General features: G+C 45.6%; 1 protein-coding gene across 2 annotated transcripts in view; it reads left to right on the plus strand.

The window, feature by feature from the left end:
- LOC105496774 (ATPase secretory pathway Ca2+ transporting 2) overlaps nucleotides 1-16885 on the plus strand; it is an 88926-nt gene that overhangs the window by 25905 nt on the left and 46136 nt on the right. For both annotated transcript variants that reach the window (XM_011767371.2, XM_011767370.2), the window contains exons 2-6: nucleotides 3541-3651; nucleotides 10205-10321; nucleotides 13490-13579; nucleotides 15642-15677; nucleotides 15778-15839. In XM_011767371.2, the coding sequence (XP_011765673.2) occupies nucleotides 3541-3651; nucleotides 10205-10321; nucleotides 13490-13579; nucleotides 15642-15677; nucleotides 15778-15839 (416 nt within the window). The remainder of the gene's footprint in view (nucleotides 1-3540; nucleotides 3652-10204; nucleotides 10322-13489; nucleotides 13580-15641; nucleotides 15678-15777; nucleotides 15840-16885) is intronic.

Genomic DNA, 16885 nt, shown 5'->3' on the forward strand with positions numbered 1-16885 from the left:
GGATGGGCATTGGGCAGTGACTGACTTTTGGGTGTGATGAGCCGTACTGCTGTGAGCACAGTCCCTGTTTCCAGCACCCTTGGTTACAGAGCTGGGAATGTGTAGGTGGCTTTTACTCACAGAGGGAAGTCGGAGGCCGCATCCTGTCCCCTTTGGGCTCTGGACTCTGCCCCCGCAGTCACAAAACACAGCGGAGTCAGGGAAGTCTCGGCAGCCAACCCTCCCTGCCCTCCAGTGTTACTGCAGCATGGCACCGTGTCACCCCATGACCTCCTCAGCCCATCTGGCTCATTCTCCAGGAACATGTGGGTGGACAGCCCTGGGCCTTCAGGTGTCCAGAGCACCTGAGAAAGGTTGGGGGCACCTGCTAGTCCCATCCTCAAAGGCAGGGGAATGGGTGCCTTTGATCCTTTTCTTCTGGATTTCCCCTTCCCTCCCCTCCCCTTCCCTCCCCTGCCTTCCCTTTTCTTTCTTCCTTCCTTTTCTTTCTTCCTTCCTTTTCTTTCTTTTCTTTCTTTCGACAGAGTCTTACTCTGTTGCCCAGGCTGGAGTGCAGTGGCGTGATCTTGGCTTATTGCAACCTCCGCCTTCCAGGTTCAAGCAATTCTCCCTGACTCAACCTCCTGAGTAGCTGAGATTACAGACACCTGCCACCAAGCCTGGCTAATTTTTGTATTTTTACAAAATACCATGTTGCCATTTTGGCCAGGCTGGTCTTGAACTTCTGACCTTAGGTGATCCGCCTGCCTCCGCCTCCCAAAGTGCTGGGATCACAGGTATGAGCCACCGTGTCTGGCCCTTTTCTTCTGGATTTTTATTGTGGTAAAATATACATAACACAAAATTCACCATTTTAACCATTTTTAAGGGTATTGTTCACTGGCATTAAGTATATTCCCATTGTTATGCAACCATCACCAACATTTGCCTCCAAAACTCTCATCTTTCCCAAAGAGGCTCTGTAGTCATTAAACACTAACTCCCTAGCACCTGGTAACCTCTGCGCTCCTTTCTGTCTCTGTGAGTTTGACTATTTTAGGTACCTCCTGTAACTGGAATCCTATAGGATTTGTCCTTTCGGGTCTGGCTTATTTCACCAAGGCATAACGTCTTCAAGGTTCATCCATGTTGTAGCATGTGTGGGTTCTGGGTAGTCACATTGAAGGTAGTTGGACTCTTATCCTGAGAGCACTGGAACCTCTGCAAGTGTTTTCAAGCACGGAGCGTGTGTCTGTGTGTGTGTGTGTGTGTGTGTGTGTGTGATGGGATTTACGTGTTTTGAGCCAGGCACGGTGGCTCACACCTGTAATCTCAGCACTTTCGGAGGCTGAAGCTGGCAAATCACCTGAGGTCAGAAGTTTGAGACCAGCTTGGCCAACATGGTGAAACCCCGTCTCTACTAAAAATGCAAAAACAAATTAGCGGGCCGTGGCGGTGTGTGCCTGTAGTCCCAGCCAGCTGAGGCAGGAGACTTGCTTGAACCTGGGAGGAGGAGGTTGTGGTGAGCCGAGATCACACCACTGCACCGCAGCCTGGGTGACAGAGCAAGACTCCATCTCAAAAAAAAAAGGCAAAGGAAAAGTGAATTCGGTGTAGTGAGTCAGAAATGGCAAGGCTAAGGGCAGCTGAGGTCGTGCGGGGGATGGGGGGAGTGCCAAGCCCCCAGCCTGCCTCCACCTGTGGTGTGAGCAAGAATCAAGCACTTTATTTGGTACAACAGAACCAGATCTTGAGAATAGGGGGGAAAAGTCTTATTGTGCAATCCACATTTTTCTTTGAAGTAACTCTACAAAGAATGCAATGTTGACTTAAGGAAGACTCCCAATGGATGGCTAAGCCTGCTTAAAGATCTGTGTAATCGCTGCTGTGCTCCTGGGCACTGGGCATGAGTAAGAAGCAGCCCCGGGAAAACGAGGTGGCTAGCACAGCTTTTCTAAGCAAACAGGCATGTGGGAGGAAATGATTTGGGGTTGGGGAAGATGGCTGGCAAGAAGGAAGAGAGGGCTTTGAAATGTCTGTTACAGCTAAAGGAGGAAGTTACTCAATACCTCTCCTGCTTCCTCCTTCCCAGTTTCCAGTAACCTGGTGGAAAAGGAAAAGATTCTTATCACGTCCTAGGTATCAGGACACTAGGAATGGTTTTGCAAAAATGCCTCACACTTTCCTATTTCTGAGGTCTCCTTTGTATTAGCAAAGCCTCCCAAAACCTCCAGGTGTCTCACGTGGCTTCTTTCCAGGCCCGTGAGTCTCAACACAGAGTTTTGAGACTTCCAGAACTTGGTTGTGTTTCCCCTCCACTTTTCTTGGGTTATTTAAAATGTCCCATAGAACCAGGCTGTGATACCGCCTATCGTCAGCAGGAGGCACTCTCTGCAATATGGTGCATACTTGATGGAGAATCCTGGAAGTCTGAGGTTCAGGATTCTAAATATGTATATTGTTGCCCTACTCTGTCCGCTTACAAGTTTCAATTCTGTTAATAAGTTTGCTCAGCCTGGGCAACATAGGGAGACCCTGTCTCTACAAAATAGTAAAAAATTAGCCAGGCATCACAGCATACACCTGTGGCCCCATACACCTGTGGCCCCAGTTATTCAGGAGGCTAAAGCAAGAGGATCACCTGAGACTGGGAGGTTGAGGCTGCGGAGAGCTATGATTGCACCACTGCACTCCAGCCTGGGTGACCAAAAAAAAAAAAAAAAAAAAAAAAAAAGTGCTTAAAAATAGATGCATCAGTATTAGCCAACAACTAACAACTGGAACCCAGATGTTCATCAACAGGAGAACAAATACATTGTGATCTACTCATACAGTGGAATACTAAGCTGCTGTGAAAATTAGCATACTATTGCTACATGCAACATCTTGTATAAATCTCACTAACAATGTTGAGTGAAAGCAATCAGACAAGAAAGCATGTATGAGTGTATACTGCATGTCACCATTTCCATAAAGTTCAAACCCCAGCAAACCGAATCTATGAGGATTGAAACCGTGACAGCATTTACCCCTCAGGTAGGTAGGTAGGCCAAGGGAGCATCTGGGGACCAGTTATATCTATTTTTAATTTGGAGGCTGGTTATAAGGGTTAGTTTGTGAGCTGTACACGTATTCACACTTTGTGTGTATGTTATGCTTTAAAAACACACACACACACACATCTGGCTGGGCTCAATGGCTCACACCTATAATCCCAGCACTTTGGGAGGCCGAGGCAAGCGGATCACCTGAGGTCAGGAGTTTGAGACCAACCTAGCCAACATGGTGAAACCTCGTCTCTACTAAAAGTACCAAAAAAATTAGCTGAGTGTGGTGATGCGTACCTGTAATCCCAGCTACTTGGGAGGCTGAGACAGGAGAATCTCTTGAAGCCAGGAAGTGGAGGTTGTGGTGAACTGAGATCATGCCACTGCATTCCAGGCTGGGTGACAGAGTGAGACTCCATCTCAAAAAAATAAAATAATAAAAATAAAAATAAATTTAAAAATGCATCAGTACAAAAGTTCAATCTGCTGAACAGCAACCCTGCTCTTTTCACAGATTGATGAACAGAGTGAGCTGAAAGCTATCGAGAAAGAGAAGAAGGTGACAGCCCTGCCCCCCAAGGAAGCCTGCAAATGCCAGAAAGAGGATTTGGCCAAAGCGTTTTGTGTAAGAATTGAATTTGCATCTGGTGCTAATTGTGATAAGGTTTTATGTTTAAAAGAAAGCAACACAAATCCCTGAACAGTGCTTTGAAATTCTGTGTTATAACCAATTTTGTCATCAAGGTTGGAAAATATTGTTGATGTTGAATGGTTCAGATTCCACAGGTAGAGTATCAGTACTTGTCAGTAGAGCTCATGTTCACTAGGCCCTTACCATCCTTTCAGACACTGTACGCTGCTTCTCTTCAGCCTCACATTTCTTGGCAAAAACATGAAGGGATGAAAGATGAAGTTGAGATGCAGAAAGTAGCCACAGCCCAGTGTTAGAGGTAGCACAGCCCAGTGTGGAGTCCAGCTGTTTCACATCAAAGCCCAGACTCTTCATCATCCGGTATTCCCACCTGTTGTCTTTTATAATGCGCGGAGTTGCCAGGTACTAAAACCAAATTCTCCCAAGTTTCTCAAGTGAGTTTGAATTCCTGGCCAGTGCAAGACAAGAAACATTTGCATCACACACAAATGTGTGTGTGCATGCGTGCGTGCACGTGCGTACTCACCACTACACTTTGGGAGAGCAGATAAAAAGCCCCCAGTAAAAGGGCACACGCTACAATTTCAGAAAGTTGGAAGCCAATGTTTGATGTGTCTTTTCTTGAGAGTAACTCAAGTCTGTTAAAATTTAAGTCCTGTGTATTAGTATTTGGAGAGGGGGAAGAAGTATTTCTTCTCTGCCTAGACATTGTCCCTACCTAGAAAATGAGCTAGATTTTCTTTCACTATTCAAAAGAATCTAGAAATCAGTTCTATTTTCCCCGTTTTCTCTACCAGCAAGTACAGTTTGCTTGTTATGTGCTTTTTAAAAACAAGAACACTTTTGTTGTGACCAGAACAACAAAGTTTCCTTCCATTATTACTCATAAATCAGCTGTATTTAATGAATTTGTTTACAGAAAGAACTTGAATGGTGTTGGGCACAATATAATTGTTTTAGCTACTGTTTCTTTTTTAATTTTTGTGGGTACATAGTAGGTATATATTTATGGGTTCCAGAGATACAGTGTATCTCTGTATGCCTTTGATACAGGCATCCACTGTGTAATAATCACATCAGGGTAAACAGGGTCTCCATCACCTCAAGCATTTATCCTTTGTGTTACAAGTCATCCACTTACACTCTTTTAGTTATTTTTAAATGTACAATTAAATTATTTTTGACAACAATCACCCTGTTGTGCCAGCAAATACTAGGTCTTATTTATTCTTTCTAACTATATTTTTTGTACCCATAACCCTCTCTACTTTCTCCCAACTACCCTTACCAGGCCCTGGTAACCATCCTACTGTCTCCATGAGTTCAGTTATTTTAATTTTTAGCTCCCACAAATCAGTGAGAACCTGCAAAGTTTGCCTTTCTGCGCCTGGAGGTCACTATGTTATTTCACTTAATATAATGACCTCCAGGTCCATCCATATTGTTGCAAATGACAGGATCTCATTCTTTTTTATGGGTGCATAGTACTCCATTGTGTATATGTACCACATTTTCTTTATTCATTCATCTGTTGATGGGCACTTAGGCTCCTTCCAAACCTTGGCTATTGTGAATAGTGCTGCGATAAACATGGGAGTATAGACAGCTCTTCAATATTCTGATTTCCTTTCTTTTGGTTATGTGTCTAGGAGTGGGATTGCGGATCATATAATAGTTGTATTTTTAGTTTTTGTTTTGTTTTGTTTTGTTTGAGACAGAGTCTCTCTCTGTTGCCCAGGCTGGACTGCATTGGTGCGATCGCGGCTCACTGCAAGCTCCACCTCCCGGGTTCATGCCATTCTCATGTCTCAGCCTCCCGAGTAGCTGGGACTACAGGCACCTGCCAGCACGCCCAGCTAATCTTTTTGTATTTTTAGTAGAGACGGGATTTCACCGTGTTAGCCAGGATAGTGTCTATCTCCTGACCTCATGATCCACCCGCCTCTGCCTCCCAAAGTGCTGGGATTACAGGCATGAGCCACCGCGCCCAGCATATTTTTAAGTGTTTTGAGGAACCCTCCAAACTGTTCGCTAGAGTTGTACTAATTTACATTCCTACCAACAGTGTACAAGGGTTCCCTTTTCTCCACATCCAGGATTTGTTATTGCCTTTTGGATAAAAGCCATTTTAACTGTGGTGAGATGATATCTCATTGTAGTTTCGATTTGCATTTCTCTGATGGTCAGTGATGGTGAGCACCTTTTCATGTACCTGTTTGCCATTCCTGTGTCTTCTTTTGAGAAATGTCTATCCAGATCTTTTGGCCCATTTTAAAATCAGATTATTAGGTTTTCTCCTGTAGAGTTGTTTGAGCTCCTTATACATTCTGGTTGTTAATCCCGTGTCAGATGGGTAGTTTGCAAATATTTTCTCCTATTCTGTGGGTTGTCTCTTCACTTTGTTGATGATTTCCTTTGCTGTGCAGAAGCTTTTTAACTTGATGTAATTCCATTTATCCATTTTTGCTTTGGTTGCCTGTGCTTGTAGGATACTATTCAAGAAATCTTTGCCCAGTTCAATGTCCTGGAGAATTTCCCCAATGTTCTCTTGGTAGTTTCATAGTCTGTGATCTTAGATTTAAGTCTTTAATCTTTTTTCTTTTTCTTTTTCTGTTTTTTTGAGATGGTGTCTTACTTTGTTGCCCAGGCTGGAGCAAGGTAGTGCAATCTCAGCTCACTACAACCTCCATCTCCTGGGTTCAAGCGATTCTCCTGCCTCAGCCTCCTGTAGTAGCTGGAATTTACAGGCATGCACTGCCACTCCCAGCTAATTTTTGTATTTTTAGTAGAGATGGGGTTTTGCCATGTTGGCCAGGCTGGTCTGGAACTCCTGACCTCAGGTAATCTGCCCACCTTGCCTTTAATCCATTTTGATTTGATTTTTGTTGATAATGAGAGAGAGAGGTCAAATTTTACTCTTCTGCATATGGAAATTTCGTTTTCCCGGTACCATTTATCAAAGAGATTGCCCTTTCCCCGGTGGATGTTCTTGACACCTCTGTCAAAAATGAGTTCACTGTAGATGTATGGATTTATATCTGGGTTCTCTATTCTGTTTCACTGATCTCTGTATCTGTTTTTATGTCAGTACCATGCCATTTTGGTTACTAAAGCTCTGTAACATAATTTAAAGTCAGGTAATATGATTCCTCCAGTGTTGTTCTTTTTCCTTAAGATAGCTTTGGCTATTCTGGGTCTTTTGAAGTTCCATATAAATTTTAAAATTGTTTTTTCTATTTCTGTTGAGAATGTCATTGGTATTTTGATAGGGATTCCATTAAATCTATAGATTGCTTTGGGTAGTATGGACATTTTAATGATATTGATTTTTCCAACCCATGAACATGGAATATTTTTCCATTTTTCTGTGTCTTCTTTAGTTTCTTGCATCAACGTTTTATAGTTTTCATTGTAGAGATTTTTACTTCAAGTTAATTCCTAGATATTTAATTTGTAGCTCTCATAAATGGGATTACCTAATTGATTTCTTTTTCAGATTGCTTTCTCATAGCATATAGCAATGCTACTGATCTTTGTAATTTGAGTTTGTACCCTCCAACTCTCCTGATTTTGTTTATGAGTTCTAGCAGCTTTAGGTGGAGTCTTTAGGTTTTTTCAAATATAAGATCATATCATCTGCACACAAGAATAATTTGATTTCTTCCTTTCCAATTTAGATGCCCTTTATTTGTTACTCTTGTCTGATTGCTCCAGCTAGAACTTACAGTACTCTGTTGAATAACGGTGGTAAAAGTGGGCATCCTACGGAAAAGCTTTCAGTTTTTCCTCATTCAATATGACACTAGCACTGGGTCTGTTATATATGTTTTTTATTATGTTGAGATATGTTCCTTCTATACCCAGTTTTTTTTAGGGTTTTTATCATGAAGGGATGTTGAATTTTGTCAAATGTTTTTTCAGTATTAATTGAAATAATCATATGGTTTTTGTCTTTCATTCTGTTGATAAGATGTGTCACATTAATTGATTCGTGTATGTTGAGCCATCCTTGAACCCTTGGGATAAATCCCACTTGGTCATGATGAATTTTCATTTTAATGTGTTACTGCATTTAATTTGCTTGTATCTTGCTGAAGATTTTTGCATCAATAGTCATCAGTGATATTGGCCAGTAGTTTTCTTTTTTAAATGTGTCTTTGTCTGGTTTTGGTATCCAGGTAATACTGGCCTCATAGAATGAAAGTATTTCCTACTCATCTATTGTTCAGAATAATTTGAGTAGGATTGGTATTGCTTCCTTGAATGTTTGGTAGAATTCAGCAGTGAAGCCATTGGGTCCTGGGCTTTTCCTAACTGGAAGCCTTTTTATTATGGCTTCGATTGTATTACTGTTATTGGCCTATTCAGGTTTTGGATTTCTTCATGGTTCAATCTGGGTAGGGTCTGTGTGTGTAGGAATGTATCCATTTCTTCTATATTTTCCAATTTATTGGCCTATAGTTGCTCCTGGTAGCCACTACTGGCCCTTTGACTTTCTGTGATATAATTTGTAAAGCCTCCTTTTTCATTTCTGTTTGTATTTATTTGGTTCTTCTCTCTTTTTTTCTTAGCATGGCTAAAGGTTTGTCAGTTTTGTTTATCATTTCAAAAAATATTCTTGTTTCTTAAGACAGGTCTATTTTTTAAAATGTCTGATTGTGGTAAATACACGACATAAAATTTACCATCTTAAGCATGTTTTTTTTTTTTCCAAGACATGGTCTCACTCTGTTGCCCAGGCTCGAGTCCAGTGCTGCAATCAAGGCCCGGTGAAGTCTACACCTCCTGGGCTTAATCCTCCTGCCTCAGCCTCCTGAGTAGCTGAGACTACAGGAGTCTGCCACCACAACGGGCTGTTTTTTTAAATTTTTTGTAGAGCCAAGATCATGCTATATTGCCCAGACTAGCCTTGAACTCCTGGGTTCAGCGATCTCCCCACCTCAGCCTCCTAAAGTGTGAGTCACTGTGCCCGGCCTTAATCATTGTGAAGTGTACATTGTAGTTGCATTAAGTACATTCACACTGTGGCACAGCCATCGTCATTCTCTATCTCCAGAATTTTTTTTTTTACATTTATCAGTTTATTATAGTTTTTTGTTTTGCCTTGTTTTGTTTTGTTTGAGATGGAGTTTCGTTCTTGTTGCCTAGGCTGCAGTGCAATGGCACAATCTCAACTTACTGCAACCTCTGCCTCCCAGGTTCATGCGATTCTCCTGCTTCAGCCTTCTGAGTGGTTGGGATTACAGCCACACGCCACCACGCCTGTCTAATTTTGTATTTTTAGTAGAGACAGGGTTTCTCCCTGTTGGTCAGGCTGGTCTCGAACTCCCGACCTCAGGCGATCTGCCTGCCTTGGCCTCCCAAAGTGCTGGGATTACAGGCGTAAGCCACCAAGCCCTGCCAGTTTATTATAAAGGCAAAGGATACAGATGAAGAGACTCATAGGGCAGGTAATCGGGGAAGGGGCGCAGAGCTTCCATGCCCAGTGCTGCTGTGATCGTAGCTGTTCAAACATCTCCCTGGGTGCCACTCTCCAGGCACATCCCCGTGTTTAGCTACGTGAAAACTCACTGAATCCTATCTTTGGGTTTTTAGGGAAGCTTCATGACATCATTTCTTCCCCTAGATTATAGGGTGGCACCCTCTCATGGGAGGGTCTTAAGACCCACAGTCAGTAAGGCGGGAGCACATTAGCATCTCCAGTATTCTTTTCATCTTGTACAACAGTCTGTCTCCATTAAACACTCACTCCCATCCCCTCTCCCTCCAGCCTCTGGCATCCACCATTCTGCTTTCTGTCTCTATGAATTTGACTAGTCTATGTAATTCATATGTGGAATCAACAGAATTTGTCTTTTTGTGACTGGCTTATTTCACTTAACTTCATCCTCAAGGTTCAACTTAAAGGTATATCCATGTTGTAGCACGTGTCAGCATTTTCTTTCATTCTGAGGCTAAATACTATTTCAATGTGTGTGTACACCACGTTTCACGCATTCATTCTCCCTCGACAGATTGGTGGGTTGTTTCACCCTTTTTGCTTTTGTGAACAGTGCTATGGACGTGGTTGTACAAACATCCTTGGAGACCCACTAGCAGTTCCTTTGGGTATATACCCCAAAGTGGAATTGCTGGATCTGGTAACTCCCTTTTTAATTTTTTGAGGAACAACTGCACAGTTTCCATAACAGCTGTACCATTTTACATTCCCAAGACTTATTTTTTTAAAAGAAGAAAATATGTGTTTCTGCATTGCTGGAAGTCCACACTGCAGTTCCATTTGTTGAAATTTAAGACCAGAGTCATAGTCATCTTTTCTGCTGTAATTATAGTGGTCACTGGCCTTTTCCTCCTCTCTCTGCCCCATCTGCATGGGGTCTTTGAACAAGTCCCAGCACCTTGGTGGACAAGCCCATGTCCCTGGCCCATCATGGAAGCCACTCCCTTCCAGAGTGGGAGTCTGTACCTTGTTGCCTCATTCCTTGCTGGGCCCATCAGTGAGCTTGTGCCTAACCTCTCCTTCCAGGTGGACTTAAACACTGGGCTGTCGGAGTTCTCGGTGACGCAGCGCCGGCTGGCCCATGGCTGGAATGAGTTTGTTGCTGACAACAGTGAACCTGTGTGGAAGAAATACCTGGATCAGGTAGGACCAGAGGTGTCATTCTTTGCATTAACAAGCATAAGCCAGGGAGGGTGGGGCAGCCATTCCATCTTTCAATGTTGGTGGAGAGCATCCTTGGACAGCTCCTGCCCCTTTTGCACTGTCCCAGCCAGCCTGAGCATCAACCATGAGCAAATCACTAACTCCCCAGGCAGCCGCGTTCAGGAAAAACAGTGATCACATTCGTACACAGTTGAGCAGGCCCCGGGCCCCACGCTAAGTGAGTAAGTGAATAAGTAAGCATGCATTTACTAATCCTCCTCCTAATCCGGGCTTTGCACTTGAGGAAGGAGAAGTACAGAGGTTGAAAAATTTCCCCCGAGTTGCCAGGTTTAGCAAATAACAATATAGGATGCCCTACAAATTTCAATTTCAGGCTGGGCGTGGTGGCTCACGCCTGTAATCCAAGCACTTTGGGAGGCTGAGGCGGGTGGATCACTTGAGCCCAGGAGTTCAAGACCAGCCCGGCCAACATGGTGAAACCCCGTCTCTTCTAAAAATATAAAAACTGGCCGGATGTGGTAGTGCCATGCCTGTAATCCCAGCTACTCAGGAGGCTAAGTGGGAGGATTGTTGGAACTTGGGAGGTGGAGGCTGCAGGTGGGTGAACTGAGATTGTGCCACTGCGCTCCAGTCTGGACAATAGAGTGAGACCCTGTCTCAAACAACAACAGCAACAACAAGAACAACAACAAAAGTGAATTTCAGATAGATAAACAAGCAACTTCTAGTATAAGTGTGTCCCAAATATTACAGTGGACATGCTTATACTAAAAAGAAAAAGTTCCTTGTTTATCTGAAATTCAGATTTAACTGGGTGTCCTATAGAATCTGTAACCTGAGCCCAAAGTCACATAGCAGCGAGGAGCAGGGCAGAGAAGTGCAGCCAGGGAGCTGCACCCAGAGCCCCTTCCTTTGCTAGCTGCTGCCATCCGTGCTGGCGCAGTGCTGAATGAAAGGCACACAGTCAAATGCCTGGAAGCCACTAAGAAGAGGAAAGAGAAAACTGCAATTGACATGGCTCCAAGTTTCAGTCTAGAAGTCGGCAGCCCCCACCACCTTTGCAGGACCAGTTCAGAAAGGCCCAGTGAACGGGCAGAATTTTCCAGGTGCCTGACGGCATTTAGATGGCCTTAGATCCCCTTTTCCAGCCTTTTGCATGCTCTTGGCGCCATACCTGACATTCCCTTCTTCATTCTCTGGCCCCTGGGCTTCCCCTGGCTTCAGCTGCTTTCCTATTGGCTCTGTGTTTACAGCTTCCTCCATTGGTCGATTCTGGAACCAATCACAGTCCTCCGTGCAGCATCCTCTGTCTCCACTCTCCTTGAGGTCCCCGCCCTGATTGTGGCTCAGTTCTCAGTGTTCTGGGAATGTTATTCATCGATGCGTTTTGGCACCAAAATAGGCTTCTGGGTATGCAGGTCGTTCTGGCTAGCCCAGAAGCTTCCTAAAACTGCAGAACTGAGAAGAGGCAGTGGAGGCTCCCGGAAGCTGGGGTCCAGGGAAGGAGGCTGAGTGTGAGCTGTGAGGGAGGACCTCACCTCTGTGGCTGGAGGCCTCTTTGCTCTGCCCTGGCACCTCTTCCACTAGGACCCACTTCCCCTGGTTGTCCTCCTTCCACTCTGCCCTGTCGAAACCCACTGTGAACATCTTCCTTCGCACCAAGGATCCTCTTCCAGCATCCACCCAGGGTGTTCCTCAGAATGAAATCTCTTAAATTTCTTGAGAGCAGAGGACCTGCTCATTCATCTTACAGCTTGTCGGTTCAGCATCTGTGGGAATCCTTGTAGGACTGGACGGGAGCTCCTGACGGGCTGGGTTTTCCTGCCCTTGAGTATACAGATCCTTTCTGCACTCCCTTATTAATTCCTTACGTGTGTTGAGTTCCTCCTGCGTGCCAAATGTCGTGATTCTCCTATCTTTCCCCCAGTGACAGGGAACTCATTACCTCACAAGGCAGCCCTGTTCCTCTGCCTCAGGAGTCTCACCATTAGGAATTCTACCTTAACACGACCTAAGCCTCTGGACGCGATGGCAGGGAGGCACTAGGCTGGTGCTCTGAGGAGGTGGCGTCTGGGCAGAGACCTGAGTGAAATGAGAAGAGAAGCAGTGTGAGGATGTGGATGGAGGACGTTGCTGGAGGGCAGGGTGCAGAGGTCCTGAAGCGCCAGGAGCTTGGCAGCCTGAGAATTAAGGTGCCCAGACCTGGTGCATTATTATTACTTTTTTTCTGAGATAGGGTTTCTTTGCTGTCCAAGCAGGAGTGCAGTGGCACACCACGGTTCACTGCAGCCTCAATTTCTCAGGCCCAAGTGATCCTCCTGCCTTAGCCTTCTGATTATCTGGGACCACAGGTGCACATCACCATGCCCAGCTAACTTTTTCATTTTCTTTTTGTAAAGATGGGATTTTGCTGTGTTTCCCAGGCTGGATTAAAACTCCTGGGCTCAAGCAATCCTCCCATTTCAGCCTCCCAAAGGGCTGGGATTACAGTGTGAGCCCCTGCGCCCAGCCCTTGTTGCTAGTTGAACTCTCTTCCTCATCCTGATCTGTGGTCTGCCTTCTGAATCCGGTTTGATGTGTTTGCATTTCTTTTCAATCCTCTGGAACATGAGCTACCATGAGATGTCTCTGCAATGAAAGGGCAGGTATATAAAATAAAGTAAAAATACTGTCAGGAAGTTTTGGGAACAGCTGTTTTAAAGAGGGACATCATTGGAGTCCCTAGAGGCTGTGACAGGAGCAGGTTGGCACCAAGTTTGGTGACTGGGATGTGCAGCATTTGGGGAGCTGGTGTGGTGAGAGAGGACCCTTGGCTGTTCTGAGCCAGGACTGGCATCTTGCTGAAGATCTGGCCTGGAGCGTCATGGGGATGGGGAGAGGCAAGGCCAAGAACTCAAAGGCAGGGCCAAGGCCGGTGTCTTCAGGGCGTCAGTGTCAGGACGACTCCGGGAGGGTCAGTGGGGTGGAGTTCCAGGCAGAGGAGGACCACTTCATGGGGTGGCCTCCCCAGCCCTCTGTCACCATGGTGTTGACCTGGAAGCCTGGCCTTGAACTGAGATCCCTGTCACACAAGCTTCTGCACAGTAAGAAACCCATTCTGGTCCCTGAGACTAAAGAACGTGCCCCACCCTGTTATTTCCTCTTCAGTTTAAGAACCCCCTGATCCTGCTGCTACTGGGCTCTGCCCTGGTGAGTGTCCTCACCAAGGAGTATGAGGATGCCGTCAGCATTGCCATGGTGAGTTCCCTGACAGCGCTTGGCTCCTGGGCGGGCAGCCACAGGTCTGCTGAGTCTCTGCTTGTAACTATATACAAAGAAAAAAACCAGTTTGCTGTAGCCATGGGGAAAAGGAACGTACAGAAGAAACAAAGGAAAGCAAATCCACGTCCTTCTTTACCCTAATATCAAGGTGTCCTGGTTTATTCGGCCGCCACTTGCTTGGTGGACACACAGGTGTTTCTGGGTCTTTGCTAGAGCAGTGTTGCAGGGAATTCCTTACCCATGACCCTGGGATGGGGGGAATAGAGCCTGGGCTGTGCGTATTTGCCTTCCGAAGAACAACACCCTTGATCCATTACCCAGAGATAACCACTGAGCACTCTTTTTTTATTTAGATGAAATTCACATAATAAAATATTGACTATTTCACAGTGAACAATTCAGTGGAATTGAGTACATTCATGACATGTTGCAACCACCTCCTCTGCCTGGTTCCAAAACATTTTCATCACCCCAGAAGGAAACCCTGTGCTCACCAGTCACTCACTTCCTGTCGCCCTCCTGCCAGCCCTTGGCAACCACCCATCTGCTTCCATCTCTGTGGGTTGACCTGTTCTGGATACGTCACAGAAACGGATTCAGACGGATGAGTTCGTGTCCTTTGCAGGGACATGGATGAAGCTGGAAACCATCATTCTAAGCAAACTATCACAAGGACAGAAAACCAAACACTGCGTGACCCACTCATAGGCGGGAGTTGAACAGTGAGAACACAGGGCGTGGAACATCACACACCGGGGCCTCTCATAGGGTGGGGGCCCTGGGGGAGGGACAGCATTAGGAGAAATATCTAATGTAAATGGCGAGTTGATGGGTGCAGCAAACCAACATGGCACATGTATACCTGTGTAGCAAAGCTGCACATTCTGCACATGTATCCTAGAACTTTAATAAGAAAAAAATTGATTCAGACAGTACATGACCTTTTGTGTCTGGCTTCTCCTGAGCACATTTTTTTTTTCTTTTTTTCTTTTTTTTGAGACAGAGTCTTGCTCTGTCGCCCAGGCTGGACAGCAGTGGCATGATCTCAGCTCACTACAATCTCTGCTTCCCGGGTTCAAGCAATTCTCCTGCCTCAGCCTCCTGAGTAGCTGGGATTACAGGTGCCCGCCATCATGCCTGGCTAATTTTTATATTTTTAGTAGAGATGGGATTTCCCTGTGTTGGCCAGGCTGGTCTCAAACTCTTGACCTCGAGTGATCTTCCTGCCTTGGCCTCCCAAATAGTTGGGATTATAGGCGTGAGCCACCATGCCTGGCCTGAGCACCTTTTGATGGCTGTCATTCCCCACTTCTTTCTGTTCGTTCCAGCTGGTCTTTTAAAATACAAACACTCATTCCACATGATGGAATTTGCTACTTCCAATTAAAAGGCTGGGGTAGGCTGGGCGCGGTGGCTCACGCCTGTAATCCCAGCACTTTGGGAGGCCAAGGGGGAGCAGATCACAAGGTCAGGAGATCAAGACCATCCTGGCCAACATGGTGAAACCGCATCTCCACTAAAAATACAAAACAATCGGCTGGGCATGGTGGCATGTGCCTGTGGTCTCAGCTACTTGGGAGGCCGAGGCAGGAGAATTGCTTGAAACCGGGAGGCAGAGGTTGCAGTGAGCAGAGATCGCACTCCAGCCTGGTGACAGAGACTCCATCTCAAAAAAAAAAAAAAAAAAAAGGCTGGAGTAAGATCCACATCTGCTATGGTGAAGGGTGTTTGCAGTATGTTCAGTGAAAATGGCAGTTTATAAAAGAGTATGTCCATATTATATGATGCGGTGCCTTAAGTGTGTCTACGTAGAAAAATCTAGATGGGTACTCCAAAATGTGCGCTTCTGGGTAGTAGAAGATAGTGTCCATTTTTTCCTCCTCTTTTGGCTAGTATATTTTCTCAATTTCTGCACTGTGCACTTATTTTGCAAGAAGAAAGGAAATCAATCATTAAAGACAAGGCCCTAGCCTGCCACGCCCCATCCCCCCTCCCACCGAGCCTCTGGCACTGACACCCTCCTCCGTTTACTGTCTAGGCTGTGCTCATCGTGGTCACTGTGGCCTTCATCCAGGTGAGTATTTCCCGAGGTCCCGGTCAGGGTAACCCGGGCGGGACAGGAACTTCATGGAGTCCCCACCTTTGAACAGCACATCTGATGTGCTTCCTGCCAGGAGTACAGGTCGGAGAAATCTCTGGAAGAGCTGACCAAGCTGGTTCCTCCAGAATGTTACTGGTAAGTCAGGGCCTCCCTGGGACTTTTTGGTTCACTGGAGGAGCCAGTGAGCTGGAGGGTTCGGCAAATGTTTGGTGAAAGTTGTATCCTTGGTAGTGTCAGACAAGAGAACCACATCTCCCTGGGAGTTCTAAGGCCTGGTCTCCGCCTGCCAACAGGTTGCTGTGTGTCCTTGAGCATGTCACTCAACCTCTCTGGGCCTCAACTCCATCTTCAGTGTCTAAATCAGGGTGCCTAGCCTGAGGGCCACAGGTGGCAGGAGTGACTCTGGGAAGAGGGTAGCCCACAAAGCCTGTGAAATAGTGTGCAGAACTGTGTATTTTTTCTAGGGAGAGGGTTTGGAGGTTTATTTGAATTCTCAGTGAATGGACTCAGGAGAGTAAGATCCAGGTCTTTAACAAGAGGAGCCAAGAGAACATCGGCTGCAGTATAGGGTACAGAGAGAGAGAACTTGAGTAACCGCTCAGCAGTCGCAACAGCATCTTTCCTGCCCAGACCTTTCCTTGGTGCTGTTGGTTATTGCACAGCTCTTACCAGAGATGTTTAACAAGGAAAGAGAAAAGATTTTAAAATCTACCAGTACCCCATGGCCATTTCTGCTTAGCGTAGCCCTGTGCGATCCAACTTGCAGGAAATGTTCTATTAATATCATCTGCCCTGTCCAATATGGCATCTGACAATTCTACTCAAAGTGATAGAAAGTATCCTGTGATCAGCTAGGTACAGTGGCTCATGCCTGTAATCCCAGCACTTTGGGAGGCCAAAGTAGGCAGCCCACCTGAGGTCAGGAGTTCAAGACCAGCCTGGCCAACATGGTGAAACCCTGTCTCTACTAAAAATTTTTAAAAAAACAAAATTAGCTGGGCATGGTGGTGGGCGCCTATAATCCCAGCTACTTGGGAGGCTGAGGCAGGAGAATTGCCTGAACCCAGAGGTGGAGGTTGCCGTGAGCCAAGATCGCCCCATTGTACTCCAGCCTATGTGATAAGAGCGAAACTCCGTCTCAGAAAAAAAAAAAAAGTAAAAGTATCCCATGATCTGCGGTG

This window comes from Macaca nemestrina, chromosome 18, assembly GCF_043159975.1.
Source record: "Macaca nemestrina isolate mMacNem1 chromosome 18, mMacNem.hap1, whole genome shotgun sequence".
Classification (NCBI taxonomy): Eukaryota; Metazoa; Chordata; class Mammalia; order Primates; family Cercopithecidae; genus Macaca; species Macaca nemestrina.